At 42.0% G+C, this 13,992-nt stretch overlaps 1 protein-coding gene across 1 annotated transcript in view; it reads right to left on the reverse strand.

Moving 5' to 3' along the window:
- Nucleotides 1-1,997: 1,997 nt before the first annotated feature.
- The window catches only part of CPB2 (carboxypeptidase B2), a 22,414-nt gene continuing 10,419 nt past the window's right edge, over nucleotides 1,998-13,992 (reverse strand). Inside the window, exons 8-12 of the mRNA XM_018565290.1 lie at nucleotides 11,497-11,607; nucleotides 9,984-10,074; nucleotides 7,834-8,036; nucleotides 3,733-3,817; nucleotides 1,998-2,182 (exon numbers count right to left, since the gene is read on the reverse strand). Of these exons, the coding sequence (XP_018420792.1) occupies nucleotides 1,998-2,182; nucleotides 3,733-3,817; nucleotides 7,834-8,036; nucleotides 9,984-10,074; nucleotides 11,497-11,607 (675 nt within the window). The remainder of the gene's footprint in view (nucleotides 2,183-3,732; nucleotides 3,818-7,833; nucleotides 8,037-9,983; nucleotides 10,075-11,496; nucleotides 11,608-13,992) is intronic.

The raw sequence follows: 13,992 nt of genomic DNA on the forward strand, positions 1-13,992 counted from the left end.
ACTTTTCACTAATGACACTCCTCATCACACACACACACAGTAGCCATCAGTGTAAGGAACCAGCACCCTATCCAGTACCTCTAGGAGGCGGGATTACAACCTAAGAAGATGAACCTAAACCTGAAATCATACAGTGCGGCCACAGATTCAAATATTTTGCCCTAAGAGACCTGTCAGTGGAAAGAGTGGAGCAAAGGAACGTAATGTTGTTTTCCACAGGAAGCAGAGATCCACATTCATTTTCAAACCTGCTCTTCAGAATTTACTGTAATCTGATTGCTTAACTTAGACCAACCTTTTTCAACCAGGGTGCCACAGCACCTTGGTGTGCCCTTTGGCTTCCTCAGGGGTACCTCAACATTTTGTGGTAATGGGACTGTGATGTGAATGAGGACTGAGGTGAAGGAGGCTCCTGATGTAAAGGAGGCACTCTGATATGAAAGAGTGGCTCCTGATGTGAAAGGGTGACTACTTATGCAAAGGGTGACTCTCGATGTGAAAGGGGAAACCCACTTTTTTTGTGTGGGGTTTCCCTTTAAATCTATGACATTTTAGAGTGGGGTGCCTCCAGATTTTGCATACTTTTAAAGGGTGTCATGACTGAAAAAAGGTTGAGAAACACTGGGGGGGAATTTATCATAGCAATTGCGAGTGTTTGAACTTGCACAGAATATATTTGCACCAGATTTATGAAGCTAGTGTAATGTTGTTCATAAATGAGGTTTAATAGACTCCAGGAAAGAAGACTTAACTCCAGGCAAAAAGCTTAAAGGAGAACTATGAGATGAGTGATTTCCACTCACCTCATAGTTCTAGCCGACCTGTGACAATGAGACTGTCACAGGTCGGCTCAGTAGATCGCTCACCTCCCGAACACATACCAGGTTCGCTCACCTCTCGATCCTTTCACGGCTCTCTGCCGTGACAGGGGGAGGGGCTGGATTCCCCTCTCCCCGCTCCGATCTGCCAGCGCTGACTGGCGGAACGGACGGGGGAGGGGGCGGGTACAGCTGGCTCTGCCTCTAGATAGGCAGAGCCAGCTGTCACTCACGCAGCTGGGCGGATCCCGTCATCTACGTCGGGATCCGCTCCGGCTGCGGCGTCTCAGTATAGCGCGAGCTTTAGCTCGCGCTATACTGAGCTTAGGGTAACGGGAGGACGCTAGTTTGTGTCCTCCCGTTACCCTAAGGAGAACTATGGGGAAAAACACTGACCCCATAGTTCTCCTTTAAAGGAGAACTATGAGGTGAGTGATTTTCTAGCCGACCTGTGACAATGAAACTGTCACAGGTCGGCTCAGTAGATCGGGAAGTGAGCGAACACATACCAGCGCTCGCTCATAATTGTGGATCCAGACATAATTGGCTGCGGCGTGTCTAGTGCAGCTGTAGCTCGCGGTATACTGAGCTTTGGGTGACGGGAGGACGCCAGTATGTGTCCTCCTGTTACCCCTAGGAGAACTATGGGGAAAAGCCCTAACCCCATAGTTCTCCTTTAACTGTCGCATCTTGAAGAAGTGGTCATGGGGACTTCTTAAGTTGTGATTGTTTTCTTAGGTGATGCTCCAGTTTCAGACAGCCCAGAACAAGTGCAGATGAAAGCAGGGGCAAAAAACATGCAATTGAAAAAGTAGTGCAAGCTCAGGTCAAAACAGGGGCACATGTTAAAAGACAGATTTGCACATAAAAAAAATTATCTAAGAGGCTAAAACTGTCGCAATTGCCTTGACAAATTCCCCCCACTGTCTTTTCTCTGTGCTCCGATTTCTGTAATTAATTCCCAAAAACTATTTTTGTATGATGCTGGATTTTGTACTCGTACATTTTGGGGACATGTTATGCAACAGACAATAGAGAATCATTTAAAACAAACTGTAAAATACAAAAAAAATACTATATTGTATCTTGTTGCATATGCAAGTGATATTTAATGATAACAGTTCATGTGTCTAGTGCAGGCTGTATGTAATTTGTTTACGGTAGTTGGCTATGACAGCATTACATATTTTTCACAATATATGCAGATATTATTTTAATCCCAGTGAGAGCTTCACTGCATGTTGGTCTTATTAACTTTGGAGGAAGCAAAAATCCATAAGTCCCTTTATCCTGAAGCTCGATGGTGAAAGAATATTTAATTCCCAAATCATATGCCCAGTCATCAGAACCACCGGGAGCCAAATCTGCAAAAGTAACACAATATTTAGATTTGTATAGTTGAAATGTTAGATGCAATGTCTGTCAGTCAGCAAGAAAAACTTAAAGAGGAATTTTACCTTCCCTGTTACAATGTTAGTCTGTTCCCCCTTTACCTTTGGTGGGGGGTTTATTGTTGTGTTTTTTATGCTGTATTAATATACTGACAAGATTTAGATATTGTGATAGAAATATGCCATTCAAAAGGAGCAAACATTTATCACATATCAGTCACATAGGGTAGTTTATAATCTTAATCTCTATTTCTTGGTGGATTTAGTGAGAAAAATAATTAAGAGAAGGTGTCATCAGGAACATTATTTGATCAACATAATGAGTAAAAATGGTAGAATGGGTCCAGATCATGGCCAAAGGTCAGAGAAGGAAAAGTAAGAACTGCTTGCTACCTAGAGATGTAGAGGAGAGAGGTGTGGCAGCTGATCGTGTTCCACTGGGAGAGGATGCAGCAGAAGAACTGGTCATGGACTTGAGGATGAAGAAGGAAGTGGAGGCAGGGAGGGAGCTTATCATGGATAGGGGAGAGGGGGTCATGTATAAGCGATCATTCTTTCCTCCAAGGGGAGCACTTCATGCCCTTTCTGCTTGTGTAAAGCCATTATGCAGCTGTTTGCACCAGCCATGACTCAAATCTGACTTGTGCAATAAAAGTGTGGTTATTTAAAAAAAAAAATTGTTTGCTCACAAAAGATTCCCTTTATGAAGTGTGACCTGCGGTCAAGATCAACCTGTAGTGCAGACTTAAGGGAACGCTGGTTGGGGAGGAGGGCAGCTGACAGAGAATAAAGTGTGGTTGGGGGTGCTTGTCAGAGAACAAAAGACTGTAGCATGGATTGAGATATGGACATGATGAGGAAAGAATAGAGCAATGGAGTGGTGCTGTTGGTTCAGATGTACTGTACATAACATTGCTGTAGGCGGGGTTCACACCTGGGCGTTCCTAATAGGCTTGTTTTTAAGCACGTATTTCTCCAATGAAACGCGCATTCGACGCTCGTTTTTAAACCTCCCTGTTTTTAAACCTCCCTGGCGGTATGATTGTTTTTTTCCTTCTTTTCTCTATCTTTTTCCTTTTTTTTACTTTCAAACTTCCTGCCGGTTCCGCCCCCCGGCGACGCAGACGCTCACAAGGGACCAAACCCGGAAGACGGCAGCGGCCAGAGGACACAGCGGGGATCGCGGACAAGGTAAGACCTACGCCGTATTCCCGAGTGTGGCTTGGGGTTACCGCTTTGTTAACCCCGAGCCACACTCGGGAATACCAATGGATACGCGCTGAAATCTGCCCCTACGCGCGAAAAAGAAGCTCAAGTACTTTTTCGTGCGTAGGGCATTTTTCAGCACGACAAAACAGCCTGAAATATGCCCAGGTGGGAGCCATGCCAATAGGGATCATAGGATTTCACTTCTTGAGCGTTTTTCAGCGCTTCGATCAGCGCTGAAAAACGTCCAGGTGTGAACCCAGTGTTTCCTTTGCTCCTGCTCACCCTAGTCTACATCTAATTGGAATTCTACTTACAAATAGTATCTGCTCCTGTGCCAGATACATATCTGTTTCTTGTGGTTTGCTTGATGACATCAATTACTTTCTTTGCAAGTTGTGCCTAAAGAAAAAATGTATTAGTTAAAACAAACTTTAGGAGACAATATAGCCATATGAGCATTAATTATGACAACCATTCAAGTGATCTACAAGTATTAGTATGTATCATATCACACCTTTATTTGTTTTTGAAAGACAAGTGACGTGTTAATAAGTGGAATCTATTGCTGTGCATCATTTAGGCCTCATTAATACCTGTAAGTTTAGGTGTGATTAGGGATTTCTGCATCAGGCACATGCGTTTTCTTGCAGCAGGAATCCCTAATCTGTTCTTTACATGCAGCAGCTGTCACCCATTCAAGTTGATGATCGAGTGACAGTCGCTGCATTTAAACGCCGGCATGAGATTTGATTACATGTGGTTACAAATCAATGATTATACCTAGAGGCATCAATCGTGCTCCCAGGAGAGTGATTGGTTCCTTCCTAGCCACATGTAATCATATCACATACGATTATATGCGGTGTGTCAGTGTTTACATGCAGTGGCTGACACCCAATTAAGTTGATGATCGGGTGACAGCCGCTGCATTTAAACTCCGGCACACCACATGTAATCATATAACATACGATCAATATAGACATCAAATCAGTATACCAGGAGACATCAATCGTGCATCCTGGGAGAGTGATTGATTCCTAACCACATGTAATTATATCACATACGATTATATGCGGTGTGCCAGTGTTTACATGCAGCGGCAGACAGCCAATCACTAACCTGAATGAGTGACAGCTGCTGCTTGTAAATAGCAGATTAGGATGGCAGAAATGGCAGATTAGGAATCCCTGCTGCAGGAAAATGCAAGTTCCTGAGGAAGAGATCCCTAATCGCACCTAAACTTACAGGTATGAATGGGACCTTAAAGTGTACATTAATTAGTTTTTTTTTATAATATTCCAACATACTATATTTGAACTGCCAAAAGTTCAGTCTAGTGGCCATAATGTAATATTATAACCCTATATTCAAACTGGGAAAATTATTATTTTTGGCATTATTCGCCCAAAAAGAACCAGGCCGAGAACCTGGCAAAATGTTTATAAATAGACTCCATGGTGTCATCAGAGCAGACAGTTGGATAAATTTGCCAAATGGTAAAAAAAAGCTTAAGAGATTTCAAACCCCTTTCCACATTTTTTTTTCCCTAGTTTTTGTCGCTGTAGGATAGAAGTCCCTTTACTTCCTTTACCAATGACAGGGGGCAGGAAGACAGGGAAAATCTTTCCAATGAGGGAAATTTTAATGCGATCCTGTCATAACAACTGTCACATAAGTGTCATAGTGGCTGGTGGGTGGAAGCAAAGGGCACAGCAGGGAACACAAGCATTTAACACACCCGGAAGTGTCAGATGTTGAAGATTCTGCAAGAGGCTAAGGACTGCAGGAGTGCAAAGATTGAAAGGGAAGGTGAGTAGTAACGCTCTTCTTTTTTCCTTTTTAAATTAGCAACAAGGCTGTTTTAATTTCTTTGCTTCTAAGAAGTTTAACCACCTGCTAGCTGTTTCTTAATATCAGTTTGAAACACTTCTGACATCATTAACAGTTCATTAATAGGTGCATTTGAACTGCCATTGCCCTCTATCTGACTTGCAATTGACCTCCCTCTAAGCGGCATCAACCTGCTACAAGCTGCTTTTGCATTCTCATAAAGTTGTATGGGTAGAAAAGTAGTGCCACTATAAACAAAAGCCAATGTGAACAAGTACTTAGGCTCATAAGGCTAGAGCTTCATGGGTATTTTTTGTAGTTCAATGATGCTACCAAATTTGTTAGTGTTTCTTCGCTAAGAATAGCAATCAATTACTGTCGTCCATAACAAATGGCTCCGTACAGAGTAAGCATCATTAGCAAATAGTAGCAATCAGGCATGCATGATTGAACAATACTCTATTCATGTGTAACTGAACGCTGGAACATACTATTGCATGTTACTTACTCCTTAGGGGCCAGTTGGTCCATCTGTTTAGCGATCAACTGCTACTTATAGTGATGAATTATTAGTGATTTTGGTTGCATGATTAAAGTGGACCTTCACTGCCAAATTCAACTTAACTTCTTTGTAATCCTCCCCCTCCTTCATTTTAAAAGTTTAGATTTTTCCTTGTTTACTTTTTTTTTCCGTTACATTCACTCCAGCCTACCCCCTGCCTTTATTCTCGCCTATACGCAAGAATGACAACAGCCCTATCTCTGCAGCCTCCTGCGATATCCACACTGAAGGCATCAACTAAGGCTTAAAACAGAGGGTGGACCTGTAGAAGCATTATTGGGGGCCATCTGGAACCTGGAAAAGACAGCCAGCTCCCATTGTCAGGAAGATGGCGGCGCAAGACCCGGCATGCAGCAGCGGAGTGGCAGATCACAGCAGATCAGTGCTGGATTTGTTGGACATATGAGTATATTTGTTGAGGATAACACAGTGTGGTAGTTTGGGGAATTTAGCACAATAGTGAGCACTAAGAGACCACTCTTGAAGCTGATTTTATCATAAAAGGATCCATGCAGTTCACATAATAATACCCTTTTCTTCAGCATAACGAAACATAACAGTTAATTTGACTTTCACCAAAACATTGTGTTTCTGTCTCACCGACATCAGGCTGTCCCTTGCATTACCAGTGTCTTTGTCTCTGGACTTTAGCGTATTTCTCCACAAATACAGTCCTCACTACCGCTCCATAGCTTTCCTCAGCTCCAAGCGTCTCACTGCTAACCCCTTGTGGGTCACTGTCTCTCTCTTAGTCTCTCCAACAGGTCATTTGGGTGTCAGGACCCTCTCGACCTCTCCCAGCCTCCCACGACTGTTCCACATGTGCTCGAGCAGCCTCCTGCACACCCACAACTTCCCTGAGTTTTGGTCCAGACTCCTAATAAGGCTGCTCTCAGCCCCTGATCCTCCTAGACTGGTCATTGGCAACACCTGGCCCCAGGACTTGAGATTCCATCCCGCTACAGTCCAGAAAACCTGGAATAAACTGGAAAGCCAGTTTCTTCCCTGCAAAGGTATTCACGTTCTGGAACCTCACAGCCCCTCTAAGTGAGTTCTGGGTGACTGTGTAGCCATATTACATTGTGGCATTGCCATGCACCTCTACAACAGTAAAAGAAAGGATTTTTTATTTTATTTTCTTACATGCAGGGGTTGAAGTTCCTCTTTAAACTACTAAAAATCTGCTGTGTCACTCTAGCCTAAAAAGCAACTTCCAGCAAGTTATTACATCTTACAATAACTAGGAATTAAAATAGCTCAAGTCGCTTAAAGTGACACTAAACTGAGGAGTTAAATCTTAAAAATACATTCAAGTACCTTAACTATTAACAAAAATTTAGCTTATTTGTGCATCACTCAGCTGTAGATCCTTCAATCATCTCTGAATTGGTGCCGACACTGTCCTTTCTCCTGGAGGGGAGCTACTTTTGTTCTCCATGGTCCCTGTGTGTGTTGTAAAGTAGGCACCAATCCAAGCTCCCTCCCGTGATGGACTACAATCTCAATACAAATTAGTAAACTAAACATGAGGTTGTAGTCTATCACAGGAGTGAGCTTGGAGCGGTGACTACTTTACAACACATACAGGGACCATGGGGAACAAAAGTAGCCTCCCTCCAGAAGTAAGGACAGTGCCAGCACAAATTCAAAAATTATTTGAGGATCTACAGATGAGTGATACACAAATAAGCTACATTTTTGTTATTAGTTAAAGTGCTTTAATTTAGTGTAACTTTAGTCCTTAAACTGACCACATGTTACAATCTGATTGTACAATCTTTGTATGATCTCCTTTAGATTTACCAAATCTGTGTAATATGGGAACCCATCTAAACTATCCAATCCACTGGTATTCCATCAGGGAGGCTCTAGCACTAAAACAGATCTGCCTGAAGATTGGCTTTAAGTCGATAATACTGGTAAAATACAATAAAGGAAATACTGTGTTCTCTTTAAGCCACTAGAGTGTAGTCAATAGATTTATCAGCAACTACAAAATGTACAAAATGGGCCTGTCTCTTACCAGCTCATCGTGATCTTTGGACTTCTCTTTTTTATAGGAATATGGGAAGAGCACCATCTGGGAGTAAGAGTGAATTGTTATGTAACCTTTTATTATGTCTGTATTTTGTCTGATAAAATTAGTCACTGCAGCCACTTCAGGTTCAGATTCTGGAAAACGGCCACAGTATGTTTCATCACAAGGATTGCCGGAGGCTCCTGATCCTAGAATAACATTATTATTCTGTAAGCACAGTATTTTTTAATATTCTTAGAGCCCATTCTCACTAGTGCATTATGGTAACTTGCACTAAAAATGCAATCTCAAGGTATGGACAAGGCAAAAAGCCTTGCTCTATATTGCGTTAGTTCATATCAACACGCTACCACACACTGACACATGCACTGCATTGTGGAGTCATGTATTTTGCATCGTATCCCAATGCAGCACCCCTGTGTTTAACATACCGCAACTCACAGATGTAAACCATCTGTGCTCTTCAGTGCATTATAGTGCACTGCATGGTAAAAAAATATTGGACGTCTGGTAAATGTGCATTCTATTGGCAGTCTATTCATAATAAATGGGCTGCCTAAACACAGCACATGTTAACACGTGTGTTTACTGCCGCATTAGTGTGAACAGGCTTTAATTTAATAGCAATTGTATAGCAGATGTTACAATATATATATATATAGAGAGAGAGAGCATATTTCTAAAACATTCTCCAGCCGTTAATTCACTAGGTACAGATTGCTACACATTTACCATTTACAGTAAGTCTAATGTGCTTTCTGTGCATAGACTGGTGAATTTTGACCACATAGTTTTAGTATTGTAGCTGTTTCTTAGTAGCTAATGTAAGTTTGGCAATTGAGCTGCCTGTATTAAAAAAAAATACATGACATAGTTCACAGGTCAATGACTCGGGAGGAATTGAAGGTTTAGAACAACAAGGCAACTAGCATTTTCAGATGTTTTAGAGTTTAGTAATGTCAGCCTTCATAGCACAAGAGTAGGCCAACTAAACTTTCCGTTCAAATGAGCTAAATACTATCCAGGTGCATCAAAACAAAGGGCGTTCAAAGTCCTACAATTTGCTTTCTTTAGAAAGCAGCCACAGCCTAAGTAGAAAAGTCTGTCCCCTGCCAGCATGCTTAGAGTAGGACCCTCACGCTTTGTAATGAAGCAGTGGTCCCTCTGCAGAGGTCCGATATGCCCCCTACTGAGTCTTAACTAGAGCTCTGCAATCAGCAGGGAGCTTTGCTGATTGCAGAGCTATGCCTTGGATCAATCCTGTGTGTTGTTTTTACTCAGCTTGTCTGCATTTATCCTGATCATCTGCCTGTTACCACTATATTTCATCATTGCTCCATTTACCTGTCTGGAACCTGGATGCTGTTTCTTTTGGGCCTGACCTGGCCATCAGCCTGTTGACTCTTCTACTGTCTGTTATTTGCAATGACCCTCAGTTTGAGAACCTACAGCACGATACATCTGTCTTGCAATGTGAGGCATGGAACCCAGTAGGTGAAAGTTAACACAATGACCCATGGAAGAAAGCACAAAGAGGGGCACCTTTCCTGGTGCAAATATGTTTATTATCACTCTATCCTTGTGAGTACCTGCCAGTTTACTTCTTAACCTGCTTATTGGAATAAACATATCTGCACCAGGAAAGGCGCCCCTTTTTGTGCTTTCTTTCAGATGTCCCAGTTCCCCTGACTGTATTGGGGCTGCGCCCTGCATATATGCCCAGTACTCCTTCCTTGTGAGGGATGAGGATTGCCCCTGGCGCTTCTAAACAAAAACTTTACAATGACCCATGGGGCTGATTTATAACCTGTATGCTGTGCTGTATGGTGACTAGATGGAGTAGAGGAGCATAGGAAATTCCCATGCTCCTCATCTCCATCTAGTGGGCATAAAGCAATATGACTCTTCGCTGTGTGAACAGTTTATTGATCAGCCCCTAAAAGTTGTAGAACCATTACGCCCTACATTAAGATGAGAGATAAATTTTCCTAATAAATCTGGACTGTGCTTAAAAATGTTATATATCGACTCCTCATGAGATTAGGTTTTATTGCTGAGGTGCCACTGACTTTTAAATGGTCTAATAGTATGTATATGATACAGTCACACAAATAATACGTTAGGTTAAAGCATACCACACCACCCTGCGTCAAAGTTCCTATTAAGATCTACTCCGATGCAGTTGCTATGTGGATGTTTAGAGCGATTCTTTCTCCACATCCGCTTCTGAAAACAAAATAAGTTGCTGTTATATACTTTATTTTTTGTTTCAAACACTTTATTTATTTGCCATCTAGAACTAAATGATTTTACACAGATTCTTACACAAAACAAAGCACTTGCTTATAAATAGTATCTGCTGCTTTACAAATTTTGAAAGGAAACATTTATGGGTAGACTTTTGGATGTTGGAGCATGTGTTGGCTGTGTATGTAACTAAATATTGGCAGGCTGTTGCAACCAAGTTGTTGCCTTCAGGCTTGGACGAAATGCTCTAGGTGGGCTAACGCATCTGGAATCTCCATACATTATAGTAGTAGCTAGAGTTGTGAGATTGGCCCATAGTTCTCTTTTAAAGCATTGAAAAAGTACTTAAAGTGACTGGCGCCCAATTTACTGTTTACATCCCACAACCCGGCAAGCAAAAATGCTGCATGCAATGCTGCATTATCATAGTATGGCACTATGATAATGGTGAACATAATTACTTGAGATAAGCCCTACCTATTAATTTGTCTAGGTTCAGCAGGTTAGTTCCAGTTTAGCAACTCGAGTTTTTCAGGTACTTTATCCCCAAACTTTCATAGACCAGTTTAACATGTTTTTAAGCATTCCACTTATTTGTTTAGTTATTATATAAATGTGGTGAAAAATGGTTGGCTCCCAACAGTTCTGTACAAACAGTGGTGAACTAGGGTTGCACCTGTCCAGGATTCACCCGCCCGGACAGTCCGGGTTTTGAATGCTGTGTCCGGGTTTCATGGCAGCAGTAACCCGGACACAAGATGTCAGGCAGACAGGGGCAACCAAAATTTAGATAAGGGCTACTGGCCCCCTAGTTAAAATAGTCTCAACTGTGATATTCACATATTAATGGGTGGCGCTATTTACATATGAATAAGCCACAACTCATTCTCCCCCAACAAATGTCCGCCCATCGCTAGGGTGTTCAAGCTTCGCTTGAAGAAAAGGTGGCAACCCTATGGTGAACACATTTCATTATGCATTTATTTAAAAAGAGGTCCCATTGCCCTATGCTGTTCATAGCATTTCAAATCATTCTTGAGAAAGGGTAGAGCCTGAGCACAAGGATTTTTTTAGTTCAGGAGAAATAACACAGGGGTTCACGTATAAACTGTTTGCATAGCTCTTTGCTGTGTGAACAAGATTCACAGCCCTGTTTGGCCACTAGATGGAGCCGATGAGCATAGAAATTTCCTATGCTCCTTTGCACCATCTAGTGGACATAAAGAGCTGTGAATTTTGTTTGCACAGGGAAGAGCCGTGCAAACAGTTTATAAACCAGAGCCTAGCTGATAAGACTATAGTTTGCCTGGAGAGCTTCTGCAAGTTACCAAGTTACACTTATAAATTAAACTGAAGTCATCACCAGAATAAACACTATTGTATAGCAAATAATATACTTACGGTATTCCATGAATATTGATATCCATCTACATTCATTACTGGTAATACATAGAAATCAGTATGTTGCAAAAGTTTTGTCATTTGTTGGTCCACATCATAGAAGCCGATAGCCTAGGCAAAAACAAGTGACTGTAAATGACAGAACTATCTTCTTTTAGGATAAATAGAGTATTGGAGGACAACCTTTGCAGGTTTCTGCTGGGTATCAAAACAATGTGTGTTGGAGGTTTCGGTGTGCCTGTGTTTAAGTTTTTAGTAAAAAATGCACTGAAAGCAGAACTTTAAGTCGTGTGAACTATAGTTAGAGCCGGCCTGTGACAAAGAAGCTGTCACAGGTTGGCTCTATTGATCGGGAAGTGACCAGAAACATGCACCGATCCTCCCACTTCTTGATCGTCTCCCTGCAGTGAGCGGTCACTGTCAGTTACGGCTCCCCGCAGGGATTCCCCCCTCCACTCTCCAATCCTCCAGCACTGAGTGGGGGAAAGAACGGGGGAGGTGCGGCCATAGCTGGCTCTGCCTCTAGATAGGCAGAAGCAGCTGTCACTCACGTAGTTGGGTGAATCTCGACAGTATTGTCGGGATCCGTCCCGGCTGCGGTGGTCTTAGTATATTGCGGGCAATAGCCCGCGATATACTGAACTTTGGGTCATGGAAGGAGGTTAGTATATGTCCTCCCGTCACCCTAAAGAGAACTATGGGGAAAAATACTTACCTCATAGTTCTCTTTTAAGTTAAAGTGACATTAAACCCTCAGATTTTTTAACATAAACCAATACTGTAATGTGCGCCTTACTGTAATCCATGGTAGTTTCCCTTCTCTTTGCTGCTCTTCCTTTTAAATCTGTATCTCTTCTCATGCTGGGGGAGAACTTCACTTTGCAGCTGAGTGCCTCTTCCTGTAGTGCTGGCTCAGGTTGTGAACCTACACACAGACACCATGTATCCATTTCAGAGACAAGGCAGTCTGCTGCAAAACAGAAGTTCTGCCCAGCATGAGAAGAGATACAGATTTAAAAGGAAGAGCAGCAAAGAGAAGGGAAACAACCATGGATTACAGTAAGGCACACATTACAATATTGTTTTATGTTAAAAAATCTGAGGGTTTAATGTCACTTTAAATTTAGTGCCCCAAAACGCAATATAATACCCATTTTTTTTTTTTAAATATAAAAGATGCCCAAGATGCCCAGGTTAAAAATAGTGTGCCTCTATGAAACGGCAACAAAATTCAGTACCCCAAAAAGTCCATAGACAAAGCTTTAAGAGCCCCTACAGGTCATCAATTTAGAGATATGTGGAAATATTGGCCCTAGAATTATTGCTTTCATTCACACGGGGACTTTAAAAATGTAACCCCTTAGTGATAATCTCTTGAAACAGAAGAAAATCCAAAATCCACCTTTTTTTTGGACTACCGCCTCCTTTGGGCTAACAGTGCAGAGCTGCGCTGCGGCCAGGAACAATCCTGATAATATTGTCGGGATTCACCTGGCTGTCCGATTGACAGCTGGCTCTGCCTCTCTAAAGCCAGAGACATCTGTGCCTGCCCCCTCTACTGTCTGTCCGTCCAATGAGTATTGGAGGAAAAGAGAGGGGAGGGGGGAATCTCTGTGGGGTACAGTGATTGACAGTCACTGCGCACTGAGGTAGAAGACATTGAGCTGAGTGATCAGCAGTTACATGATCACTCAGCTCTTGGTACGGACAGCTGCAGTGTCCTATGGCAGCTGTAAGTATTAAGAATAGTATTTTTTACTCTCCCAAATCCCAATACTTCTACTTTAAGGCTTTATCACTTTTATGTATTTTAAAATGTTTTCCTTTAATCATTCATGTGCAATTTTGTTCTGCAACGCTTTAGAGCTTACCTGATATCACCATGTAGAAATGAATAAAATGTCACTTTGACATTTTATTAATAATGGATGAAATTATAGTCCATCATAGGAGTGATCTTGGAGTGGTGGCTACTTTACAACACACACAGGGACCATGGGGAACAAAAGTAGCCACCCTCCAGAAGGAAGGACAGAGTCAGCACCAATTCAGAGTTGATTTGAGGATCTACAGCTGAGTGATACACAAATAAGCAATATAGTTGTTTAGTTAAGGTATTTAAATGCATTTTTAAGATTTAACTTCTGAGTTTAGTGTCTTTACGGAGGACCGAAACTGTAAAAGTTGTGGCCAAAACTCACAGTCGGATAGAAGTGACATTTCAGGACCGATCAGCTGTCCCAGGGATTAGCTGAGAAAGCGTTGGAATGCTTGACCTATTGGCGGTCACACATTCCACCGCCGAAAAACTGGGCGGGATTACGTTAAAATGTGTGACCACGTGACCGGTCACATTCAAACGTAGTCACGAACTGATAGAACAGAGGCCTGTCTGTAATCATTTAATCAGAGAAATAGATTATAATAGGGAACAATACAGTGTAATGTCCCCTATTATAATCCACTTTCTAATTTAATGAAATAAGAGCACACAAC

The sequence above is a fragment of the Nanorana parkeri genome, unplaced genomic scaffold, assembly GCF_000935625.1.
Source record: "Nanorana parkeri isolate BGI_ZX_2015 unplaced genomic scaffold, ASM93562v1 scaffold829, whole genome shotgun sequence".
NCBI lineage: Eukaryota > Metazoa > Chordata > Amphibia > Anura > Dicroglossidae > Nanorana > Nanorana parkeri.